This window comes from Pseudopodoces humilis, chromosome 5 (assembly GCF_049639895.1).
Source record: "Pseudopodoces humilis isolate 2021_Gansu_Grassland_sample_001 chromosome 5, ASM4963989v1, whole genome shotgun sequence".
Taxonomy (NCBI): Eukaryota; Metazoa; Chordata; class Aves; order Passeriformes; family Paridae; genus Pseudopodoces; species Pseudopodoces humilis.
Genome location: NC_142204.1, coordinates 63,380,574 through 63,405,443, shown reverse-complemented (window position 1 = coordinate 63,405,443; position 24,870 = coordinate 63,380,574). Strand labels below are relative to the sequence as shown.

General features: G+C 34.5%; 1 protein-coding gene across 4 annotated transcripts in view; it reads left to right on the top strand.

Moving 5' to 3' along the window:
- Positions 1-24,870, top strand: part of CACNA2D1 (calcium voltage-gated channel auxiliary subunit alpha2delta 1) — a 361,220-nt gene that overhangs the window by 248,499 nt on the left and 87,851 nt on the right. For all 4 annotated transcript variants that reach the window (XM_088054909.1, XM_088054908.1, XM_005526028.3 and 1 more), the window contains exons 8-10: positions 11,260-11,329; positions 12,164-12,214; positions 13,289-13,388. In XM_088054909.1, the coding sequence (XP_087911035.1) occupies positions 11,260-11,329; positions 12,164-12,214; positions 13,289-13,388 (221 nt within the window). The remainder of the gene's footprint in view (positions 1-11,259; positions 11,330-12,163; positions 12,215-13,288; positions 13,389-24,870) is intronic.

The window sequence follows — 24,870 nt, the reverse complement described above, 5'->3', positions numbered from 1 at the left end:
GTTTTGTGCATCTGCTTCCCATTGTAGCTCAAATTGGAAAGCCTTTTACATTTTAGATTTGTAGAATAGGTCTTTGTGCGAGGTTCTCCATCTCTTTCTTCTTGTAAACTTTTTCTCAGTTTACTGATACAGCAGATGTTCTGAAAATTAATTCAGCTTTCATAAGTTAAAGTGGATGCTATTCACATTTTCATTTTGAAAATTACATTATAAATTGTAAAACATTGCTTCTTTATATTGGTCTTTGGTAAGTCTTTTTCACAGTGATGAATCTTTCCTTAGTGATGATATTTGTGAAATAATTTGGAATTTTTAAAGCCAAAATTAAAATGCATATAGAAGTCTGCTCATTAATTACTATCTGAAATTTATTTACTCAGTCTTTCTTCACATGTTAAAAAAAAAGTTCACTACCTCTAAACTACAAAGGGTGTTTTCAAACACCGTTTTTTTGATTGAGTTTTTGTGTATTAGTGTTTTTTTATCTGATATTGTCCCAATGCTTTTAGTCATGGGCAAAGGGTACATCACTTGTGTTCTAAGGAGGCTCTTGGGCTGTCCTTTTCACCATAGTAACCAGCAGCAGCATGAAGGGATCTTTCTAAGTGCAGCCCTGTAAGAAGAAAATATGTTTAAAATATGAATGTTTGAGCCACCAGCATCCCAGTCTTGCCCTGTCACTTGTGGTTACATTCTTCTCCCCACACTTGGGGTGATGAGACCACAGTATCCCCTTTCTCTTATCCCAAGTTCCAGCTACAGTCCAAATTCCAGTGAGTAACCACATTTGGGGAGGGATGGGCTTCGGTGGGCACGGATAGACAGCTGTGCACATTTCTCTGTTGATTTTAGCAATGTTTAAGCCATTAACCATTTCAGTCTCTCACATTACAATCAATATTCTCATTAGTTTCAGTGGCAGCATATTTTTTAAGAGAAATGCTAAGCTTGGTTAATCTACTGGTGATCATCCATTTTGAAATGAAGATGCCAAGAGCAATTTTGAGATTTCTATTAGCTTCTCTATGAGCTCTGAACAAGTCAAGAGTAAGTAAACAGTAATTTAATAAGAGCTCACAGAGAAAAGCGCATATTTAGTGCATGAAACTTTAAGAAGGATGTAATACGTGCTCATTCATATGTTTCAAGGCACAAATCACAAATTAGTCTTTCATCCTTTTTAAGACCAGCCCTCAGTGATCAAAGGCCTCAACAACCAAAAGGAAATTCAGGAATTAGGATACCTTGTTCCCAGTGGAGGAGAGTCGAGTTCGGTATTATTTAAACAACTGGACACAAAGGAATACCAAGAAAGTTTGCCAGAGACACTAAACTGGGAGGACCTGTTGACTCCCTCAAGGGAAGAGAGGCCAGATTAATACAGAATAAACAGTTGCACAAAATCTGGATATTTTATGATAATTTTGTTATTGTTGTGGTTGTTTACATTTAATGATTCTTAACTATAGTTAAAATATGTCGACTTTTTATAACAAATGAACAGACTGACTCATAAAATTATCAAGTCATTGAAATGAAGAAATAAATATATGATAAATTTAAAATTTTTAGATAACTTAATATTTAAATAAATGTAATATTATTTTAAAATATTAGAAATTTGCAGCTTTTGTCCTGCAAGCAAACAGTTTTCTGTCATTAATGTGTAACTCAAGAGTAAGAGCCAGTTTTTGAAAGTGCTGCAAAAGGAAGCTGAAATGTACTTTGTGGGGCTTTTTAATGCAAACACTACTGAAATTCAGTATTATGGAAACAGTAAACAAAACCAGAGGAATTTCTTAGGTAAAATTGTGAGTCACTAAGTTCAAAATTTGGATTTTCTGTGATAGGACAAGAAAACACAAATGATTATAAATGTTGAAACATTTTCTCCTTAGTACTAGTAGATGTACAGCTACCTGCCTAATTATTCAACTTCATAAGTCTAATTCCAGAACCCCATATTGGTTTTTAAGATGTCATTTTGAGATGACACTTGACTAATTCTAGTCCAGATAGAGGGTTTCAGTAGTTTTTAGATTCAAAATAAAAGCAGTAATCTGGCAGTGTTTTATCAAGATCATTGAAATAAGCAATTGATCCCAATCCAACTGAAACTTTTTTTTATAAATCTTGAATCCATTGCCTGTGGGCTTACACATGTAGGGTTTTGTTAGTGCTGTTTAGACAGAAAGGTATTTTAATATGGATCAGGTTTCAAATTTAATTTATAATTAACCACAGACCACTGGACAGATCTGTTGCTCAAAAATAAATTAATTTAATTAAAAGAGTTTAATATGATTTGACAGATATTAAATTACATTTTGTGAGGCATCTATCCAGGTAATTTGAATGCTAGGTTTCAGAAAGCAGCTATCTAAAAGAACAATTTAATATAATTATTTTGGTGGACTATGTGGAAATGTAGGTATAAAGTAACCAGTTCCTCTTTTAATCATGAAATTCTTTTAATTATAGACATAATTAGGCTTATAATTGTTAATCAATGTTTCATTAAAATACTGCAAAGGGAGGCATATTATTTTCACTGTAGAAACTACTAATTAAACAAACTTTAAAAACAACTTTGTATTTATGTGTCTTTTACCAGATACCTCCTCCCTCTGTTCATTTCTGGGGTTTTTTTGTGCTTTTTTTTGGTTTGTTTTGGATTTGGTTTGTTTTTTGTGGGTTTTTTATTTGTTTTTTTGTGGTTTTATTGTTTTTCTTTGTGGGTTTTTGTTGGTTTTTTTTTTGGTTGGTTGGGTTTTGTTTGTTTTTTTTTAATTGCAGACAGCAGAGATTTATTTGCAGTTAAATATGATACATGAGGCTTTCTAGTTACAGTAATAAGTCCACTTAAGAAAAATTGGTTGCATAGGATTACTCAAATGAAGACACAGTCCTGATTTAGATGAATGTTTAGTAAAAAAAACTGTTTGATCAGCAACACTGACTCAGCTCTCTCAGGAAAGTACACTAAATAATAATTTTCCCAAGGGTTGTACTAGAAAGGGTAATACTGATAAGGAGACTGACAGTATTGATAATTTCAGATTTCAGCTAGTGAGTTACAAATATCTGTAACAGTGGCAGGATGGTGCATGAGTAGATTCAGCATTTTTTATGAGGAAATTCTGAATTCTAGGCTCAGTGGGACAGTATTTGATCTGATCCAAAAAGTTGAGTCAGTTCATAACAAAAATAAAACTGAGAAAGAAATACTACCCTGTCCCCAGCTGTTCCAAATCTTCCCAATACTACCTGGAAAATTAACAAGGACCTATGGGAAGTTCAGCTGAAAACTTGTGTTCACAATATGGTATTTCTGGCAAAAGGCCTGTCTTCCAGTCTCCCCAGCTTCTGCATTATTCTGTGACTTCTCTCTGTTTTCTTTGTGGAGTCTTTTTGTTGGGGGTCTTTTATAGGGGAGAAAGCAGCGTCCAACCTGCAGCTCCACAGCCTTCTCTTATCACACAACCTAGACACACATACTTGTCCTCTTCATTTGACCTGTATTAGAGAAGAATTCTTACTTTGTCTGATCATGTCTTATTCACGTATATAGATGTTTCCTAAATTCATCTGTTCCCTCAGTTTTATCTGTGTTATTAAACAGAGTGAGTCAGAGTTTTATTGGAGCCCTTTAGACAGCCCCACGGTGTGACTGAGGGGACAACACGTGCTGACAGCTTTTTCCAATGGGCAGCACTGAATGCTGTTTTCTTAAATTCTACAAAGTTCTAAAGTTCTCCAGTTTTGTTCCAGGAGACTTTATGTTCTCCCTGACACCTGGATTATTTTGTGTTATACTGCATGTCATATATATGCTGCATGGCATATAAAATACGAGTTTTCATCTTCAAAACTCTTCTGGTTAAAAAACTAATAAAAACATCACAGTCCTCATTTTGCAGATAAAAGAACCAGTATAGAGAGATAAAATAGCTTCTTCAGTGATACTCTGAAGGTTAGATATTCAAGCCAGGGATATGTACAGCAACAATTTCTTTAATATTGAGTGTGCATTTATGTTCATTAACTCATACTTAAATTCAGTTTAAAAGTCACCAGGTCTAGTAATCTCCTCTGGATGTTTGTTCCCTTTCTTTACTGTAGATTTGCTTTCTATTTAGTCTTCCTTTGTTTATCTATAGAATAAGTAGGTATAATATGAGAGAAAAAATATATTAGAGAAAAATCTCTTTGCATTGCTTATGCCAGTTTTTACTAGGATATTCTATGGAATTTGAGCTCATGAGATATTAAATACAAAAATTCTCAGATAAAGAAAGCATCACTTCAGTGATGATTTTCCAAAAAAGTAATCTTGTCCCTAAAGTCTTTAAACTTTGGTATTAAAAATATGGATTGAACAGAGCTATCTGAAAAATTATTATCTCTTATGCTTCATTAAAAAAAAACAAACAAAAAACCAAACAAAATACAAAACAACCAACTTAACCTGTTTCCAGATGTTAGTCAAGCAAGTTTCACTTAGCAACTAGAGCATTCCCTGCTTAGAACAATTAATAATAGAAGAGCTTTAAAAATCAATTTCTAATAAAATAAAATGGTATCTCTCCAAATGAAGAACTTGCTGTGCACAGCTGCTCTTGTGTTAACAATTAATGGCAAGCAATAGTGTTGTGGCCATGATATTGAACTCTCCAGAGAAAGTAATTACTGAGACTGATACTAAGGGACTGGAAAGCCTAAAAAAATCCATACAAAACGAATCAAAACCCTTGAAGAACTGAGAACTTGACTCTTTTTTTGCAAAAGGTTTTATATTTTATAGCTGCTCATTCCTGTTAACAGCTCAACATTTAAAACAGCCTTTAAAGTAGACCAACAAAGTAAAACCACAAACACTTTCCTAGTAATGCAGCTTATAAATTATCAATTAGTGCAATTAGTGTGTGTGCCTTGGACAATTCTACTTTTTCATAGAAATAAGCCTCTTTGAGTGTTGTTCACTTTTTTTTTGTTGTTTCCTTCCTTTGAAATCTGGGAGGGAGGAACAGGAACTGACATGATTTGGATCTAAACATACCCATCATAGAATTGTTGGTGGATAAGACCTTTAAGATCTTATCTTAAAGTTCTTAATCTTTTAATGATTAAGTGCAGCAATCAACCCTGCACCACCTCCACATTCACCACTAAACCTTGTCCTCAAATGCCAGATCCACATGTTTTTTGAACTTCCAGGGATGATGACTGCCACTTCCCTGCACTGCCTGTATCAATGCTTTACAACCCTTTCTGGCAAGTGTTTTTTACTAATATCCCATCTAAATCTCCGCTGGCACAACTTGAGGCTATTTCCTCTCATCCCAGTCCATTGTTACTTGAAAGAGATTGACACCCATCTCACTACCTTGTTTCTTGATGTGAAAAATCTTGCAGTAAGTTCAGTTATGGCTCATTTTTCAAAACTGATGTGCTGAATTTTGCAATTACACAAGCAGATCCACCGAGTTACAGGATAACGTGCTATTTCTAGTGAGTCAATGAAATTACATTCCACATCTCACCATGCCTTCATGCTGAAATTCATGCTATCTCTGTGTCTTTATGATACAGATTTAAATCACCAGAATTTGCTTTTATAGTAGAAAAAGAAAAACCACAACAGATCCACCAAAAGAGCTTGTTGCTGCTTCTTCTTCTCAAGCTCTGATACTCCAGCCCTCTTTGGGGACATGTTTGCTAGCCCGGGTGAAACTAATACAAGCAACACATTTAGAATGAAATTCAGTTTATACATGCAGAAAGAGAATTGTTTGCCTCTGAAATAAGATAACAGAAAGAGGTTCATTTTAAATGGCAGACTACAGTATGTATTGCACATTCTAATCTCTTTTGGGCTTTTTGGTACATTGGGACCAAAAATCAATAGATTTGTTTGTGTATGGACTATTCCCATATCAAATTTTTGTTTAACTGATTCATGATAAAACTGAGTGCAGTATTGCCCATAACATAATTACCCATTACCATATGGGTAATACGTTCAAAAAACCTCAAGATTATTAGCCTCTCCTTTCTGTATTGTGATGATGCTATGAAAGTTACAGAAGATATGGCACAGACTTGTCTATGTTAGATAGATTTTGCCTGAACACATTTTAAGGTCTTGGCAATTTTCAGTCACTAGAAGACAACCACAAGGGAATGGCTGCATTCTGTCCTGACTGAACATCTGGCATGGTAGCACAGACTTGGTCAGTAATAATCTCTACCTTGGCAGGATGGGAATTAATACAGTTATTAATACAGTTATTAATACAAGGCAATATTTTGATACAGATATCCTGAATACTAATTACAGCAGTCAAAAACAGTTTGTGATGATTAATGTTAGGGACTTTTAAATTTATGACTGTTTCTTGTTTTTAGTTACCATGTCTCACCTTTTACTGAAAAACGTCTAAAGAATTCTACAAAATTGCTCCTGCTACACTGAAATTCAGCTGACTTCTTTCTGAGTAGAAAATTGAGGAGTATAACATTTCTCAAATAGTTTGGGCTACCACATATCTGAATTCAGTTTTTTTTCACATAAGTTCACTAAGAGAACTATGAAATATCAGCAAAGTATATGCTATAACTTGTACCTTTGCTCCATCTGAGGAAGACTTAGCTGAATCTGGCTCAGGGAATGAAATAGTCCATGGTTTTGATTATTTTGAATGTCTACATTAATATTGAGAGATAGCAGATGGAGTTTGAGTCAAAATGATGCAGTCTGAGATTTGATAATTGATATTTGTTACCTATCTTATTATCAGCTTTTAGCCTCTTTTCTCAAATGTGTTAATAATGTAAAGGGATGTAAAGCTGTTAATAATTCATCTCTGCCTCTCTGTTCCTTGCACATGCATACCTAACCAGTAGAACAGGGCAGAACTTTCAGGAGAGTTTCCTTCATGACACCTATGCCTCTGCAATCATCTCATGAATTCAGAATGAGAAGTTGTAGCCAAGGTCTGCCTTTCCTAACAAATATTTTCATTTACTCTCTACCATGTGATAGTCTCTATAGTGTATTAATTGGTTCTGCTTGTAATCAACAAACCTGAGGATTTCTACTCTAAATGTGCAGAAATAACAGAAAAACATGGCTTACTCTTGCTTGAATTATATCCAGTCCTGTATCTCAATAATCCAAACAGAAGTGGGAGGGTTATCAAACCAAATGAATAATTTATAAAGTATCAAATCTATCCACATGCCAAACAAGAAAATCATCAAAAGGGAGCATGAGTAAAGCCTAATGTATGCACCAGAGAACTGTGCAGTGTTGGCATAGTTCAAAGATACTCATATGAAACAATGAACTGTGGTGAGGCTGATTTCTTGAAGATATTGGTGAACCAGGTTCCAAACCACCCTATAAAAATGTAATAAACAATAGATTATATAAACAAAACTGTGAATCTCAAAATCCTTGATCAATTTAAGTTTCTGAGGGAAAAGTGTGATCATATTTTTTGTGTGTTTTTCATTTTGCTTGTATTTTAGACCACATAATAGCTTTTGTCAGAAAGATATAAGCCAGTTTCCTCACATGGCTTTATAATGTATCCCACATATGGACCAAAAAAGCAACACATCTCTTTCATTGGTCTCCAGGCCTTCTAATTATTTCCTGTATAATTATAAATGCACACTTACTTAGTTTTGCAAAGAAAATATTTATCATCTTTCAAAAAGGTTGTTTTAAAAAATATTAAATTAGGATAAATTAAAATTAATCAGTGGAGATCAAATATCATAAGGGAATTTAGTTTCCCATTAAAAACAATTTCTATAATATCCATAAATACCCATAATTTTACTAAAACCAGTGAATACATTTCAGGCCATTCAAAGCTGTCTAAAATTAAAAATGTTATGCCAGATAGAGACTAGGATGAATGCATAATTTATTCATGTTAATTATTGAGGTTGAAGAGGGAATTCAGCACTTTAGTGTGAATGAAATTTTCGATACTAAGGGCTGAGTCCTTAGTTAGGTTATGCAGAGCCTTGCAGAGGCTTTCTACTAGATTATATAAATTGTTGTAGAAACCATCAGAAAGATCAATAGAACAAGTTTTCTCATTATACATTATAGATCTTAATTAGTGTATGATCCAGCAGCCATTAGTATCCTGATAAACCATGCAGTCGTGGAAACTTAAGCATGTAGAAGCTTGTTAAATTTTTCTGGAAAGAAAATAATATATTTAGTAGGAAAAAACCCAACTTATTGACATATGGAACAGGAAATAGTAGTTTAACAGCATGGTAATAAATAATGCTTTTAAAGACCTTCTCCAGATATCCCTGAGGCTGCTGAGTCATTCCAGGACTGTGTGTACTGAAAGAGCCATGCTAATGAGCACAAAGTGGAATTTAGTTGTTGTGTTCACCACTGTGTCTATCTACCCAGAACAAAAACTGTGTTAGCATTCACAGCAATCTGCAGAAGGAGCAGGCAGGCTGTAAGCAGTGCGCTGAGTGGCTTCTGCTCAGTTTATTTTGTGTGTAATTGGACTGTTATTAGAGTTTTTAGCCTAGTTCTGCTGAATGGCTTCCTTTCCATTGTTCTTTTTGACCTTCTAATACAGATGTAGCCAAAAAGGGACAGTTTGGGCCTCACTGCAATTCAGGCTGTTACTGAAAAACTATGGTATAACTGAGAACTTTGGTTTAACCAAAGGAATTCTGCTGTAGATTAGTTTGGGAAAAAAAAGTCTCCATAGCCTTCATTTCACTGTCTCAACTAGAAGTTTTGAGCACCCTCTCCATGTCTAAAAAATAAAATCAAATAAAAGAAGGAATTTTGAAATGTGTTGTGATTTTTATTCCAGTTAAAAACCCATCAAGTGTTTTTTATACAGTCATTTGGTGCTTTTTGAAATACTAGGGGAAGTTTCAGGCATTTCAAATTTTGCTGTTAAGTGTTTAAGTTGGTATAAATTTTGCCTCTTCATGTTTCTGAAAGATTTACCACATGCTGTTTGGTCTAAAGGCCCTGTTTCTGAAGGGCTTTCTGTCAAGAGAACTGGTGATGGTGTCAAGGGTGTGATGTGCTTACCTGTCAGGTGGTAATATATTAACTTGTATTTGTAGCTCTCAAATTTTGCAGAAAAACAGTAGCTGAATTATTTCTCATGGTTTTCTGTTGCACAGCTAAAATGAAATCTTAACCCGTATTTCTGTAAATGTTAGTTTAGCACTTAGAAAAATTACCCTGTAGTTTAAAGTAGGATGTGAAGATTGTGATATGAGATGGATTCTAGCTAAATGTTTCTGTAGGTAATTTATGTTAGCTAAAGGGCCATTCTGTCATTCTGTCTGTAGAACATTGATTCACTTTTAAATGATTATCTCTGTCAGCATCCACTGTCACAGTACTATATGAAGATGATGTTAGAAGGGCCCTTCTTCAGCTCCTGCGTTCAAATTCTCTTTGAACCACCATCCTTTTGCTTTACAGAATGCACTTACAGAGTTGAACTTATCTTTTGAGTGAAATAAAGTAACATTACAAGTGTAAATTGAATTTTCTCTGTTATTTTGAAATAAATCCAGATCATAAATTGAGATAATTCTCTGTTTATGAAGGCTGTCCAAAATACATGTCAATTAAGAGGGACATATGTGGTAGGGCATAGCCTTTTTACTGACTGTCACTGAAAAGGCTGGAAGTTTTGGCAAAGATAAGGCAGCCTTGGTCAGTATCTGGAATTATATTTGCTATTTTACCTAAACCACTCATAATGCAAACTGAAACAAACACATTGCATGCAGATTATTCAAGTCTCAGGGAAATGTATATGAAAGATGGATTTTGATACAGAATTACTATGGAAAGGATAGCCTGGACAGAGATAAAAAAATCCATCATTGAACATGTGCTCAGTGGTTCATTGGACATGAATAGTATAGGATCATAAAATTCTGGTGAATTTTACCTGTGCATATCTAACTAATGGTAAGTTAGAATTTTGACATATATCTGTGTCAAAAAATTAAATTCTCTTATTCCTGAGTATTTCAAATGCTTTCATCCTGTCAGGTCCCAAAGGACCTGTCAGGTGGTCTAGTCTGAAATCACAAACAATACTGGTATAGATTTTAAGGTTCTCCTGGTATGCAACAATACACAGTGTTCTCTGTGGCTTCTAAATGTGGGTTACACTCAGCTGAAAGGGTGCAGTGAGTGATAGGCCAGCTCATGGTTTGGTCTCTTAGGAAAGGGTTCATTCTGTAAAGTCAAAAATAGGCAGCTACTCAAAGCTGATGGCTTATTTTATATTCATGGGTAGAGATATAATTCTTCCATTTTCTCTTAGGTATATGATTTTTCAGGAAGAATCTTGGACCTGCCTATATATTTCTTTATTTCCTGTACAGAAAATTGATTGATGTCAGGAAATAGCTCCCCAAGGCTGTTGGCATACAGTGAGAGAACAAATTGCGGAACATTATCTCATTCCCTGTAACTTTTCACATTTTTATTTGTGTTCATTAAGCTGTCACATGGTTTTGAAAGGCTCTTTTCACTTTTCATTAAGGAAATAATTCCTGCCCTTGCTGAAAATTATTATTAGGTAAAACCTAGATTAAACACTTGATAAAGGTCATCATTCTTAGCATTTTCTTTTCAGAGACATAAATATTTACATCTCTTTTTTTCCAGAGAATATGCTCTTTTCATGTTACTTTTCTAATCTGCATTTTTAGGTAAAGCTCTTGTTTCAGTGTTATTATCACTACAATTATTTAAGCTCATAACTGAGATAGCAATATTATATACAGCAATAATTAACTTTTTTTCAAGTTAAGTAAATTTTAAAAAAGTTGTTTCACTACCTGAAGTTTTGTGGTTGGTTGAATTTTTTGGTTCCACTGAAATCACTGGTCAGTTATAGCCAGTAACTTTCTTCAACACACTTGGCCATATATATTCGTATATATATATATATATTCATATATATATTCATAGTCCATATACATATACATATAGATACACATATACATATACATACATATATGTAGTTTTATTGTGTTGTATTATATGGTTATATGTATAAAGTGTCTAAGTATTTCAACAACATTACACAAATACAGATTTTTTTTATCCATATGAAATGTTGATATACTGTGCAAAGTTTATGGTACTGATTCATTACATTGTTGTAATTAAAACACTTGAGATGAATTTTTATATTATTTTATATTTTTTTTTCTTTTTAGCTTCCCCGTGGGTAGATAAAAGTCGAACTCCTAACAAAATAGATCTGTATGATGTACGCAGAAGACCATGGTAAGCCTTCTTTTTAAAGGTTTGGTATATATATATATACAAATCACTTGCTTTCTAAATATTACTGTAAAAATCTTTTTTTCTCTTTGTTTTTAATGGTACTTAATCTTAGATGTTATTCTTTTCTTTTTAAAACTAGTTAGTTTTTCTAAATAAACAATTTTCAAATTATAATCCTTGTTATGCAATATCTGCTACAGTTGTTGTACTATTGGATTACATAGACTTTTCATAAGAAGGTAACTATCAAATAAGTGTAAGACAGTTAAAACTCTGATTTTGTGTCAAAATCAATTATAATCCAGACTATTTTACTGAACTATTCTTCTAGACTTTTGCAAATATTTAAAAAAATGTCTCAGTGGTTTAGACCAGCAATAAAATCACTAGTTGTTTAAAAGATGGGAGAGCAGTGGGATTACTTCTTATGATTTTTTTATGTAATCCTCTCAAGACAAAAAGCATTTTGATACTTGGATATAGTTGGATATATTTTTTTCAAAGGACTAAGTATTTCTGCCTAAGCTGGGCTGAGTAATAATTCATCTGTCATCAAGATCTTTAGCTCTGAAATAGCATTCCTGCTTTTCAGTTTTGTGATAACAGTGAATTTTGATTAGTGTATCCTACGTCCAGACTACCTTAATGTGGTTTAGACTCAGATTTACTTAGGAGACACAGCAAGAGGGGAAATGACACCTAGGTTTTTAATTAGCCACAAGAGGATTTTGTTGGTTCAGCTAGTTTGAGTTTATAGACCACAGTGTGTCTTCCATCACACACAAAAAAATGTCTATGCAAATTTATGTACTTCATACCATTTATATATTTCAGGTATATCCAAGGAGCTGCATCTCCCAAAGACATGCTTATTTTAGTGGATGCGTAAGTGTTTAACATCTGAATATTGACATTAGCAGGATAAAAGTACTTTGATACATTGAACAAATCTCAGTCTGCTGAAAAAGAGGGAATTAACAGGTCTTTGTATGCAATTTTCAAAAATCTTGGTATGAGCAAAATAAATATATAATTGAAAATAGTTACAAAAAGCCCAAACCACACATGAAAATTATTTAAACTGGAGGCAAGGAAATGTTTTTTTAAATCACTTCAATATTTTTCTGTTTTCAACTTACTAATTACTGGAGCAATCAAGTTAATATTTCTCATGTGCATGCCAAGAATTTTTTTAAAGCACAAACCTACAGACAAATAACTAGAAGCATTACAATAGATGTGATAATAATTTAATGAGCCTGAAAGATAAGAATATGTGTGGACTTTGTGTTTTTTTACAATACAGATTTAAAAATTGCCAAGTTTTGCTGCTACAAAGCATTGCTAGAAAGCAAGCAAAGAAATTAATAAAAGCTTGCTCTCTGCTTCAGCAAGGCTTCCGTGGTGTAGGCAATGTTGAGGGACTGAAGGGAGCATTGAACCTGACGTGTCAGATTGCTTTGTGCTGAAAAGCTTCTCAGGCATAGAATTTGCATTTAATGTTTTTACTTGGGGTGAAGTGCTTTCATATCAGCAGTGAGTTTTATCAACATTTGTTATTTCTTCACTTCAGCTTAGGTTTTGCCTTGAATCAAAGAAGCTGTCATTTGCATCTCTGGAAATCCAGAGCTGTAAATCTGTGTGTAGGAGTATAAAATGTTTAGATAATTCATTGTCTGAAGGTGGTAAACTGAGATTTCTTGAAAAGGAAATGAATAAAGGATGTAGCATTATGACCTCATCTAAGGCACAGGACAGAAACTTTGTATGCCAGTTTTGGACTTACTTTAATAATGATAAATAGTTTAATAACATTAATGATGAGCTGGAGAATTCAGAAATTAAATTGAAAATTTTAGTGTGAATGTTGGTGGGAGTTCTGGTGGGTGCTCTGTATTTTCTTTTAATGTTTTACATAATATTTGCTGAATTCAACTTTTCTGTTGTGGGCTTTTTTAGGAGTGGGAGTGTCAGTGGATTGACCTTGAAGCTGATCCGCACGTCGGTCATTGAGATGTTGGAGACCTTGTCTGACGATGACTTTGTGAATGTAGTTTCTGTGAGTATCTGTTCTTTCCACAAAATTTGCATTGTCAACAAAGCCAAAAGCAAATTACTTTTAATACCAGTTGTAAGACTTGAATGTTAAGCTGCAAAGAGACTTAAAATACATTGTTTTCTTATAAAATAAAATGTATGTCCTAGATTTGATATTATATATACATGTGAGTGAAGGGCAAAAGTAATTTAAATGAACTCCTGCATAGCCAAATTCTCCTTTCCAATATAATTCTATGGTCTGTATAAAACCTCTCCCATTAGATTGCTATATGGAAATCCTCTTGAAATAATTGCTGGTTCCCAGACTTTCTACAGAGAAGATATTTGGATTGCTCATGTTGTTTGATGCATAATGACAGTAGATGTGGAGCCATATATCTGACCTCCCAAGAAATGTTTCTGAGAAGTTCTACAGTTCTTCACCACTTGATGGGTGGCAAAAGAATTTTTCTCATAATAAATAATAAAATAGAAGGAAGAATCCATGAAGAAGGTATGGGAAATTTTCCATTTTCAGGTGAATACCTTGGATGTCATGTTCTAGCCTTAGGCAAAGCTTTTTAAATTTTCTTTATTAAGCTGTTCAACTGTAGAGTTTTGATTCTAAGGATTTCGGACATATTCTTAAAAACAAGAGACAGCCTCAATGAGTAACTGGAATTATTTTGGAGATAATTTCCACTTGTAGAGTCATGTTGTAGCCAGCCTAAGGGAGAAAGACCTGAAATATAACTAGAAGAAATCTTTTTATAAACCACTTATTGCTTCATTGTTTGCTGACAGTCTAGCTGGAACTTTCTGTAAGGAGCAAACAAGCACTTACTCCTGATGGTGTTTCCTTTGTTCAAGTTTTTAATAGTGGGTAACACCATTTTCCTTGGTCTAAATTGCAGTGATAAAACAAAACAAACCTCTAATGTTTTTTATTATTGTTATTAACGGAAATAAGCTTCTCTGTAATGGTACTGGGGAGCTGAGATCTTCATTTCACCGATTAAAAAAAAAACAACAAAAACACTTGTAATCCTAAATGGATGGAAATTGATTACTGTATTCAGTGGAGCTGTGCAAGTTTTCACTGCTGGAAAATCTGGACCCTCTACTACCTCTTGATTTACACATATTTCCAAACTCTTTTGTTACATTTGCTCCAAGATGGCCAGAAATAGTATATTTAATATTTTAATATACTATTAATATACTATTTAATATACTAATAATAGTATATTTTAATATACTATTTTCTGTATGTAGAACATTTTAATGCTAAGCCTTCCCTAGGCTGTGAGTATTTTATTAGCTAAAGTTCACTATTATTCTAATGAGGCCTCAAGGTTGGGACTTGTGTCAAAAAAGGACCAGTAATCCTTAAATATTTTCTACAGTACATTTCCCCAGGGGTTTGTTCTTATAACATATAAGGGCCATTTTTTCCCTTTGAATGAACTTTAGAGGCTCACATCAGAAATTTGATTGCAGAACCAAAGAGGACATTTTGGTCATGTTGTTTTCATCATCATCATCATCACATGCCTGTGAGGGCAACAATCACAAAAATGTCCATAAAAGAACAGGGCATCTCTAAAATTTCATAAAGTTCTATTTGGTGTTGTGCCCTTATAATTTACAAGTCTTTATTAAAAGTTTTCAGTATTATAATTACTTTTGTATAACCTGTGCTTTCCTGTATTCAGGTGATTTATTAATGGAATTGTGGTGGAGGAGTAATGACATATATATAAAATATTTTATTTCTCTAATAGACAGGAAGTCATAGCTATAAATAGGAAACAAATGGTTGTACTACTATAAGGTATTCTATAAGTAACAGAAGTGAACACAGAAGTTTGGTCCTTGAAGATTTTTTGAAAATATTTCTTTTGTTTTTTAAAGATTTGGCAGAATCATTTTAACAGTTGGACTAGATAATCTTCAAAATTTTTTTCAACATAAATGATTCTGTGGGTCTGTCATCTTGATTCACAAATATTCCATAATGGAGTAGGTATACCTGAATTTCAACTCTGGTGTTTTCTTAGTAAACTCAACACACAAAATATCAACTTAAACATTTTGTTCTAGTTGAAATAAATACAACTAATTCTATTTTTTTTTTTTTAATTTATACAATATATTGCATGTTTTTGCTTAAGAACATTATCACCTGAAGCATCCCAATATTAGACATGACTGGAGATAATGGAGAAGTCCAAAAAGCTAGGTGAAAATGTTCAGTTAATGCAGCATTAGCATATGGATGTATGAACACCAACACTAACTGGAAGTTCTATACAATTTCCCTTTCCCTCATGGATCTTTTGGCCTAAAATGTGACAGTTGTTTTATGGCTTGTTAGCTTTAATAACCATGGAGTCTTTGGTCTGGGGTTTTGAGTTAACTAGAGAGCTGTTTCAGTGCTAACCTCTGCCAAGATGTTGTCCCACAAAGCCCATATGCACAATGATTCCTGCCCACAACTGAAAGACGTGGATTTGAGTTCATGTCAATCACTTCTTAAAAGTGACAGGAGAATTTAACAAGCTGTGCCTTGTATATGATGAAATCCTAGAGAAAAAAACCCCTTAAAGTAGATGTACTAAAAACATTAGTTCTACTGAATAAAAATAGCTCCTGCATTTAATTCCAGGGAAAGAAAGGTTGAAAGAACTATTGAGTGGTAAGAAGATAGCCAGGGGTTAATATATCATAGTTCCCTTTGGGATTTGCATGTTCCTTATCTGAAGTGCTGTGCTTTGTTGCAGGGAGAAAACCTGCTGTTTGAAAGGGCTTAAATGTATGAGTTATACAGCTGTTTTCCCACTAATCCGGTTATAGGCTTTGATAGCAGCGAGCAGTAGATGATAGGGGCAGCAATTCTATCCCAGCACGTCGTGATTTAGTGACTTGGTTTCAGATGTTGACACAGAGAGTGTAATTTGTTTGTGATTGTGGGTAGTGTGCGGGAGAAATGTATTTCCAATCTGCAGAGGTGCAGAAAGCCACACAAAGGAGAAACCTTCCTTACAGCAACAGATGTGTTAAAGGTCAGGAACTGTTGTACTTTTTAAATTCACTTAGCCTTTATAAAAATTCAAACTAGTATTTACTGTTTAGGAACTGGAAATTAAATGTCATGAGCATACAAGATAGAACAGAATCATATTGTGGGAAAATTGAAAGCTCATCTCCTGCTTTTGTGCAGTTCTGCGCATTGAGTAAACTCATAGGGAAGGTGATTTCTGCATGATTAGATTTCAAAGAAAAAACTATGCACCCAGCCTACAATATTATTTTTGTGGATAAAAAAAATCTGTGGGTGATACACCTCTTTTCCCATTGATTTTTGATAGCAGTTTTTCATGTAATTCTACAGCTCAGTGGTTGCAAACCTGTTTACATTGTCTCTCTTACTTCTAAGTTGGAAGAATCTTTACACCTTCCCAACTAAAATATTTAAATATGGTAACAGAGGGAAAAGAAAGTTTTGTCATAGTCTTTTCAGTATATCAAAGGGCTCCTTTCCCTTTTTGCTACATGATCCATCCTGTATTCTGCAGTTCATATTGCACCTATATTATCTTAAACACAGAGAGATGTTCCTTTTATTCTGGGAACTACTTTCTTAAGTTCATTTTAAAAATTAACATCCCATGGGTGGAAACCTTAGCCTGAAGTCTTATTGGGGGGAGGAGGATGCTGGATTCTACAGCTGGGTAGCCTGTCATGCTTATACTATCTTTGCCAGAAATTTTAGCTTTGTGAGTGTACTTCTGTTTGGTTGGCAAAAACTTGAGGAATTTTATTTAAATATAACTTAAACTTTGTTTCCTTTATTACTTCAATGTAATGTTTTTAGGGGGCCTGAAATTAAATTGGATACTCAAATGGTACGACAGGGTTTTTTTTATTGTGTTTTTTTGACTTTTGACCCAGAAAAGTGCAGTGGTGCTTAGTTTTTCCAAAAGCATAACTACTTGAGGGAGAAATTAAGCATGATCATGGTATCAGTGGCACTGAAGTATTTCTGTTGGTGGATCTAGAGGAAATCAGGAGGACTCCTATATGAAGGGGTTTTCCCATGTACTTTGTTTCTTACTTTTTCATTTTCCTTAATAGACAAGACTGAGGGGAAAATTTAAAGATGCCTGCCATATTTTCTATTATTTGACAAATAAAAAACTAGATAGAGAGTCAGGTTCCTTCTACAATAAGTATGTCTGCATAAGAACCTCTCTTAGTGATTTAATTCTGAAGCATTTCATGTGGCTGCAATTAACTGTACAGGCTCCTCATCATCATAGCTGTGTGAGGCAGTAAACAAATACATGTAATTCCTTTTTCTTGGCAGGGTACATGGTTTGTTTTTTTTCAAACACTGAAAAGTGATAGAAGGGCAAGATTAAGTCTGAGTGTTGAACTTCCTGATTCTCTTAACAGCAATCCATCTAACTGACCTTGCAGTTTCTCTTAAATTGAATGGTTCATTTTCAAGAAAAGGGGAACAATGATGGCTGCAGATAAACACATCTTTGTAGCAATGTTCCTTAATGGAAAATCATTATCATTCCCTAATGGTAGGTCATTATCTTGCGTCTTCCATATTCAAGGAGCAAGTGAATTAAATGTGTTTTTTTCATACAGGTATATTTAATAAGCACTGTAGGTTCAGGATTAAAAAAAAAACCCCAAGGAAGTTATGATCAAAATCTAGTATTCAATTTATTCATTGCTAATAATTTCAGGTAGAGGAAGGCTATGTATCCATGGAAATATATGTAGAGGAAATATATCTGAAGGACATGTTTAGCAAATGTAATGAAGAAAAGCATTCTGCAAATAACAATGAAGAAAATTTGGAAATTATGGAAACCAAGGCATTATTAAGAAGTTGGAAAGAAATTTCTTTTTAGCAGTAGGAGTTACAGTACTATAAACAGTATCATGTAATGTATTGTAGAATTATGTTTCTTTTTACCTTGTCTCCAAAAGGAAAGCCAAGAAAGGAGTCAGTGAAGACTTTTAACTGTAAAAGTCTTTCAGGTGGGGCTGGAGTTGAGAGGAAGATTATGGTAGGGAGGATATTATATTAGCTGACTCTTTTGAAATGAGGTTAACTTCAGTGATACCCTGATCCTCGGGAGAGCAAATTACACAGTTTGTTGTCAAGAAAAAGAAAATTGAGGGACCACTAGGACTCGAGCTTCTTGCAGTCTTCATCTGACATGATGAACTAGAAATGCTTGTACAGCTTCAGTGACAGGGCCAGAGGTAACTTTTCATCTAAATAGTGTATGGATTGATGGTTCCCTTTCCCTCCTGGAAGGCAAATTATAAGTGTTTGAACTCAGATTTTGACTGTATGGTTCCTTTGCTGTGGCTGAATACTGTTACATATGTGTAGAAGAGATCAGTAATTTAATACAAAAAGGATTGGCTCAGATTTTACAAAAAACATTGTAGGTGTCTTCTCTGGGGACTGAAAGTGTTTTACAGGTGATTGCTTGGCTCTAGAAAGCATTTTCTCACACACCTGAACGCATCATCTGAGAAGCTGTGTTTGAGGCATGCTCTCAAACTCACAGAATTTGAGGTTTTGCTTGGTTGTTCTGGGGTACAGAAATAAATAGTCTAACTAATGACTGATGTCATCACAGATGAGAAGTGCTGTTGCTTGGGAAACTCTTGTATCCATAGGTTCTCAAACCTGTCAGATAAAAACACTGCAAGAAGCACTAGTTGAAGCCAAGTAAATTTGAATGGCATATAACTAGTTAAAATGCCTTTAAAAATTCCATGGAAAAATTCTTGTTGTCTTCATATCAATATTTAATGCCTTTCTGGAAGATGCAATTTAAGTAAACATCTACCACTAAATGTAATTGTTACAGTTTATTGCAGAAGTAGCCAAGGGAATTTTAATGATCAGTGATAGGTGGATGGTGAGACAGTATGCAAGAGGTCAGATTGGATTGTCTCATTGCCTCTTTTAGCCTTAAATCAAGCATATGTAAAGATTTTGGTTGGTTGGTTGATTTTTTTTTTTGTTTTGTTTTCTTTTTGTTTTGTCCTGCCAACTTAAATATTTGTCCCAACTAGTTCATCAACCTTAGTTATTAATGGACGGGAAAGTACTTCATGACCCTGGTGTGATACAAATATTCAAAATAGTAAATATTTCAAAGCTTTCATCTTTGCAAACAGGGAATACATACCAATTACTTTTATATTTTCTCTATATACTTAACAGTTTTTCCATGTCTATCTAGCAAAAGACACATTCAGTATTTAAGCATTCTCTTATCCTTAAAATAAAATTTTCTTGTTAACTTCATTTTAACAAGCCCTACAATATTGTGTGTGCAATAAGTCCAAATGACAAATACTTGCATAAAGCAGACATATACAGAATAGTCTATGACAGAGGGGTGAAAATGCAGTGTTACTTTTCCAGCCAGTGATGATACTCCTTGTGGTACTTGCTTACATTTCTTCTGGAATATCTGACTTAAAATAATAATGTCAGTGTGTAAAAACCAATATAACATAAAAATCATGTCAATTCTTCTCTCTCTGAGAATTACAGCTCGAACCAGGACCATCTCCAGAAGCCAAATTGGCACATTCACCTCAGAACTGTGCTAGGCCTTTGTAACACCACAGCCAGTCAGATCCCACACAGAAGCTACTCATGTTTTTATTCAAAGACCATCTGGACATACCTGATATATTGCTACAGGATTTAGAAAGAAATAATGTTTCAACAATTTTTTCTTAATTTCTCATTTAAACTGAGTCTCATATAGCTACAAATAGACTTGACAAACCTTTAGAAGCTTAAGTTTTTTTTCTTTTAGAATGAAAAATTCTAAAAAGGCCAAGCCTTTTGAACTCTGGAATTTATTTGTTTATACATCTATTATTTTACCTGCAAGGGGAAAGCATATCATTGCAGATTCAACATCCCAAGAGAGCTGAGGTCTGTGCCATGTCTCCTACCAAATGTCTTCCCAATGGGTGCAGTATATAATGGAGCACATGTATATATACACATACATACATAGCAGATGTTTATATATATGTAAATAAGGTCCTTCACACAGGTTGCACAAACAAATGCAGAGCATTCATGTGTACATACATATGAGTTTCACTATTAGAGATCTCTAGGACCAGCACCTCTGTTTTACACAACTTTTTCATCTCCAAATCAACTAAATCATCTCCTTACTCTTATTTAAGGGTTCTTCTCTTAAATATTCCATACTAAGTCCTGTGCATATCTGAAATGCACTTTATAGTTATTAACTGTAACTTGAACTTGCTGTAGAAGGGAAATGTTCAAAATGTGTGTAAGATAGAAAAAAAAAAGACATGAAAGGATTTGGAAAAGGAGTAGTACAAATTTAAAAACAAGATCTGTTTCATTTTGTGTCTGTCACAGAGCGTTAATTCTAGGGAATAGAGTACTTGAATGCAGGAAGAGCCAAAGGGAAGGGAAATTAGAAGCTCAAATTCTACATTAGGATGTCAGGAGCAGGAATATTGCTGGAAACTGTACATTTATTACTGTACAATATAGCTGACAGCTCCAGATGACTAGAAAAGTCACCTCCATTCCTACTTTGAGGGATTGCTTTGGGCATCAATACACATTTTTATTGTCTCCTCTTATAGCTGTCAAATGTCAGGGAGTCAGATTTCTAACTACATGAATGGGGGTCTGTGATTTCCACAGTAAATCTGCGCTCTCTAGTATATTAGTAGTATTTTAAAAGAGTAGTTTATAAAAATTAGTATATAAAAAAATAGTATTTAAAATGCATAGTTTATTGATATATAAAATTATTTAATAACTCTGCCTCATGGTTCCACTGGCTAATAAATCTGTTGGCTCTTTCCAGTTTCTTAATTTTCAGCAAAGCACAAATCTTACTAAAGAGGCCCCTGCTTCATCAGACATATCATTGATCTTGGGATGTTTTATGGCATGTCAGATGCTGGACCAAAAGTGCATTGCTGAGTCATCTTTCCAGCTAGGAGACTCTTATCAGGAAGAGTTGTGACAATATCATTAAAAATTTGTATGGGAGAATGGTTTCTTGAATAATAAACTCATCCCTTACCAGTTCAGAAGAGGCTGGGCTGGGCTGGCTTTAATGATTCTTCTGGAGAAAGATGATTCACCATGTTAGTGAAAAAAGAGGAAAATGCAGGCTGTCCTTTAGTTTTGAGATGAGGCAGAGGCCATTTGTTCTGAGATCCCCTTTTCAAAAATATCCTTTCTGTAACAGTTATCTATTTGTGAGCTAATAATTATGTGGGGCAGGCAGTGTCATAGTTTGGAGTGAATCTAAAGGCTCTCCTAACTTAGGCAAAGCATGAATGAAATACTCATCAAGTACTCAAGTCTCATACTTTCAAGACTCACACTTTTCCCTCCTGCCTTAGCAGCAGCGTCTCCCATGTCAGCACTGTGCTGCTGCAGCCTCCTCACTGCTCTGGAGCTGCAGGCACCTGCCCAGCCAGGCACAGTGCTCCGCCCTAAAAGGGGGACAGGCACATTGCAGTCAGCATGTGAGAATGCAGAGGTGAGGCTGTGGGCCCCTTCTGTCCCTCTGCTGTGTGAGCTGATGCTAAAATGTGTGTCTATCTTGTAACTTCTTGCACCAATTAAACGTTCATCTTCAAACCCTCAGTAACAATCTCACATATCAAGAGATTCTGTAGGTAACAGTTTTATACTTAAAACTTTATGTCTGATGACCAGTGAGGGGATGAGGAATGTCAGGGAAATTCAATCTAGACATTAGGAAAAGATCCTTCACTGAGTGGGTGGGTGGTCTGGCACTAGAACGGGCTCCCCTGGGAATTGGACATTACTCCAGGTGTGTCAAAGTTCAAGGAGTGTCTGGGCAATGCTCTTAGTCCTGTGGTTTAGATTTTGGTAGTCCTGCATGGAGCAGGGAGTTACACTTGATGATCCTTATGGATACCTTCCAACAGGATATATTCTCATGATTCATCTTTTTGGCAAGGGTGTTTCACATTTTAAACAACTTGAATTTGACTGAATGAAGATTCTCCCTGTCAAGTGATAACAAGAAAACATCTACAAAATATTTTTCTAGGAAGTTTCTTCCTGTTATAGCTCTCTTCCCCAGTGCATCTGGGGAGCAGTGCCATGGAGGGCAGGCTGCAGGGCTGCAGTGCTACAGCAGCGCTGGAGTTTAGATCAGCCAGCTTTCCCTGGGAGATGCTGAAGTTTACAGTACTGAATTTTTCAATAGGAGTCAGAAACACGTGATTATAAGTAAATAATACATGCCAACTTAGCCACAACAGCATAAAAAGACCATAAATTTCATGTTGCTAAGCAAATTCATCTTTCAGCCTACACTGACTTTCTCTGTTGTAACTCTGAGATTGACAGTGCAGCATCATACTTTATGGTCTGAACATTAATCCTGGGGTATTTAGTGGGAGCTCTGCATTGATTTATGTGCAGATAATAATATTGGTTATAAAGGTTAACAAAGCTAACTGAGAGCAGACTCTGACCTTATATTTGGTCTTTTGCCTAATAATTATCTTATATTCTTCTGCAATATTTTTTCAACAGTTTTTTATTGATCTAACAGTTTTATTGTTGTTGAATTCTGGTAATTCTGGTGTATGATCGACATATATATGTTTAACAGTGAAAAGAAATGCAATACATTTTAAATCTCAGGAAATGTCAATAGTGCAGATTATCATATAATCCTAATTTTGTTTCATTGATACTTGAAATACAATTTTAGAAATGCAGGAGTTCTCCTCAGTACTAGAGTAATTTTCTTATATTTTCTCTACCATGTATCTGTAGGACTGTACTGAAGACTGTCTGTACATAAGTCATAGAATAAAAGAAGTTATTCTGTATCAAGATATGAATGGTGAACTTTGATATCACTTCTCTCACGTCAAATTACAAATCTTTATTGCTTGAACTGCCTCAGATTTTCTGTGTACTGAGAATTTACATGGGAATAAAACTTTGCAAATTGCCTTCATACTATTCTCCAAATGGGTTCTAATAAATATTTATAATATCTTCTCACTGCTCAAATACAGATCCTAACTGGCCTTATTCAGGATTCAGTTATTCTTGGGATTAACCCTGAAATCCTATTACCAAGGCTAAAGCAGCAGGGAAAAAAAAAAAAAAAAAGGAAAAAACAACAAAGCCGGATTTAGCTATGAAATGAAAGCCTGGTGAAATCAGATCTATTTCACTATTGCTCATTTAATACGTATAGATACAACTGGGTCACCAAGCTGATTTAGCCACGAGGTAGAAGTAGCATAGCAACAAACCTCAGCAGATTGAAAATCAGCAGCACTAGGATCTGAGTGAGTCTTTAGCAAACTCCCTACATTTTCCTCAACTTTCAGTTTTCCTGGAATGGTGTTATTGATTTTTTTATGCTGTTGGGATTTTGGTATTTTAAATGTGTAAGTTTTATCTCTATAGCAAGTTCAAGTGTAGAAATTACTGCCTGGTTCAAGTTTATATGATTTTCTATAAAAGATAAACATTTATGAATGTTTAAAAATGTCAACTTTCATGCAGTTTAAGTCAGGTTCTCATTTCATGTCAGAAATTTCGAAGAAGGAATTTTTTCTAGGGTTTTGTTGGGTGTGGTTTTTTGGCTTTTTTTTTGCGGGTTGTTTGTTTTTTTGGCGGTTTTTTGGGGGTTTTTTTTGGTTTTTTTTGGTTGGTTGGTTGGTTGGTTTTTTGATTGTTCAGATTTTGGTTTGGTTATTGGTTTGGCTTGGTTTTTTGTTTTGTTTTCAGCTTTTTGGGTTTTTTTCTGGGATGGTTTCTTTTTTGGGTAGTTTTGTTTTGTTTTGTTTTGTTTTTTTACTATTAACTTAGAAATAGATGTCAGTAAACAAACTGACAAAAGAGGGAGGAGGCAGTAGGTAAAGATGATTCTGAAAATCTGAAATTTTACAAGGACCTGGTCCTACATACTTTATGTGATCACTTCTACAGGTTTTGGAGGCACAGAAGGACATATAGAAAGCAGGCTGGTTCACAGCTTTTCCATAATTTTTGACTTCCTAGAGTCAGGACATCTTGCATTCAAGATGTGGAAGTTTTCCTTTAAGGAGGAAGTTGAGATTTTTATATTTGTGGGTTTTTAATCATTTAGAACACGAATATATTTTTATTGGTTTAGTTGAAATGAGAATTTTATCCTAATCACAGAAAGCCGCAATGTCCTCCACCAGAAATGTAAAATTTCACGTTTCAGGGTACTTTTAAGACCAGTTCAACTTTTTTTGTTTTAGTGCCACCTAGTGACTAAAACTTGAATTTTTTCTTTTTCAATTTATTGGCATTTGGTTTTGCCGTTTGAAGTAATGAGATGCTTTACAGAAGATTTTGTCCTTTTCAAACTGAATCACAGAATTCATTCTGATTTCCTCTGTTT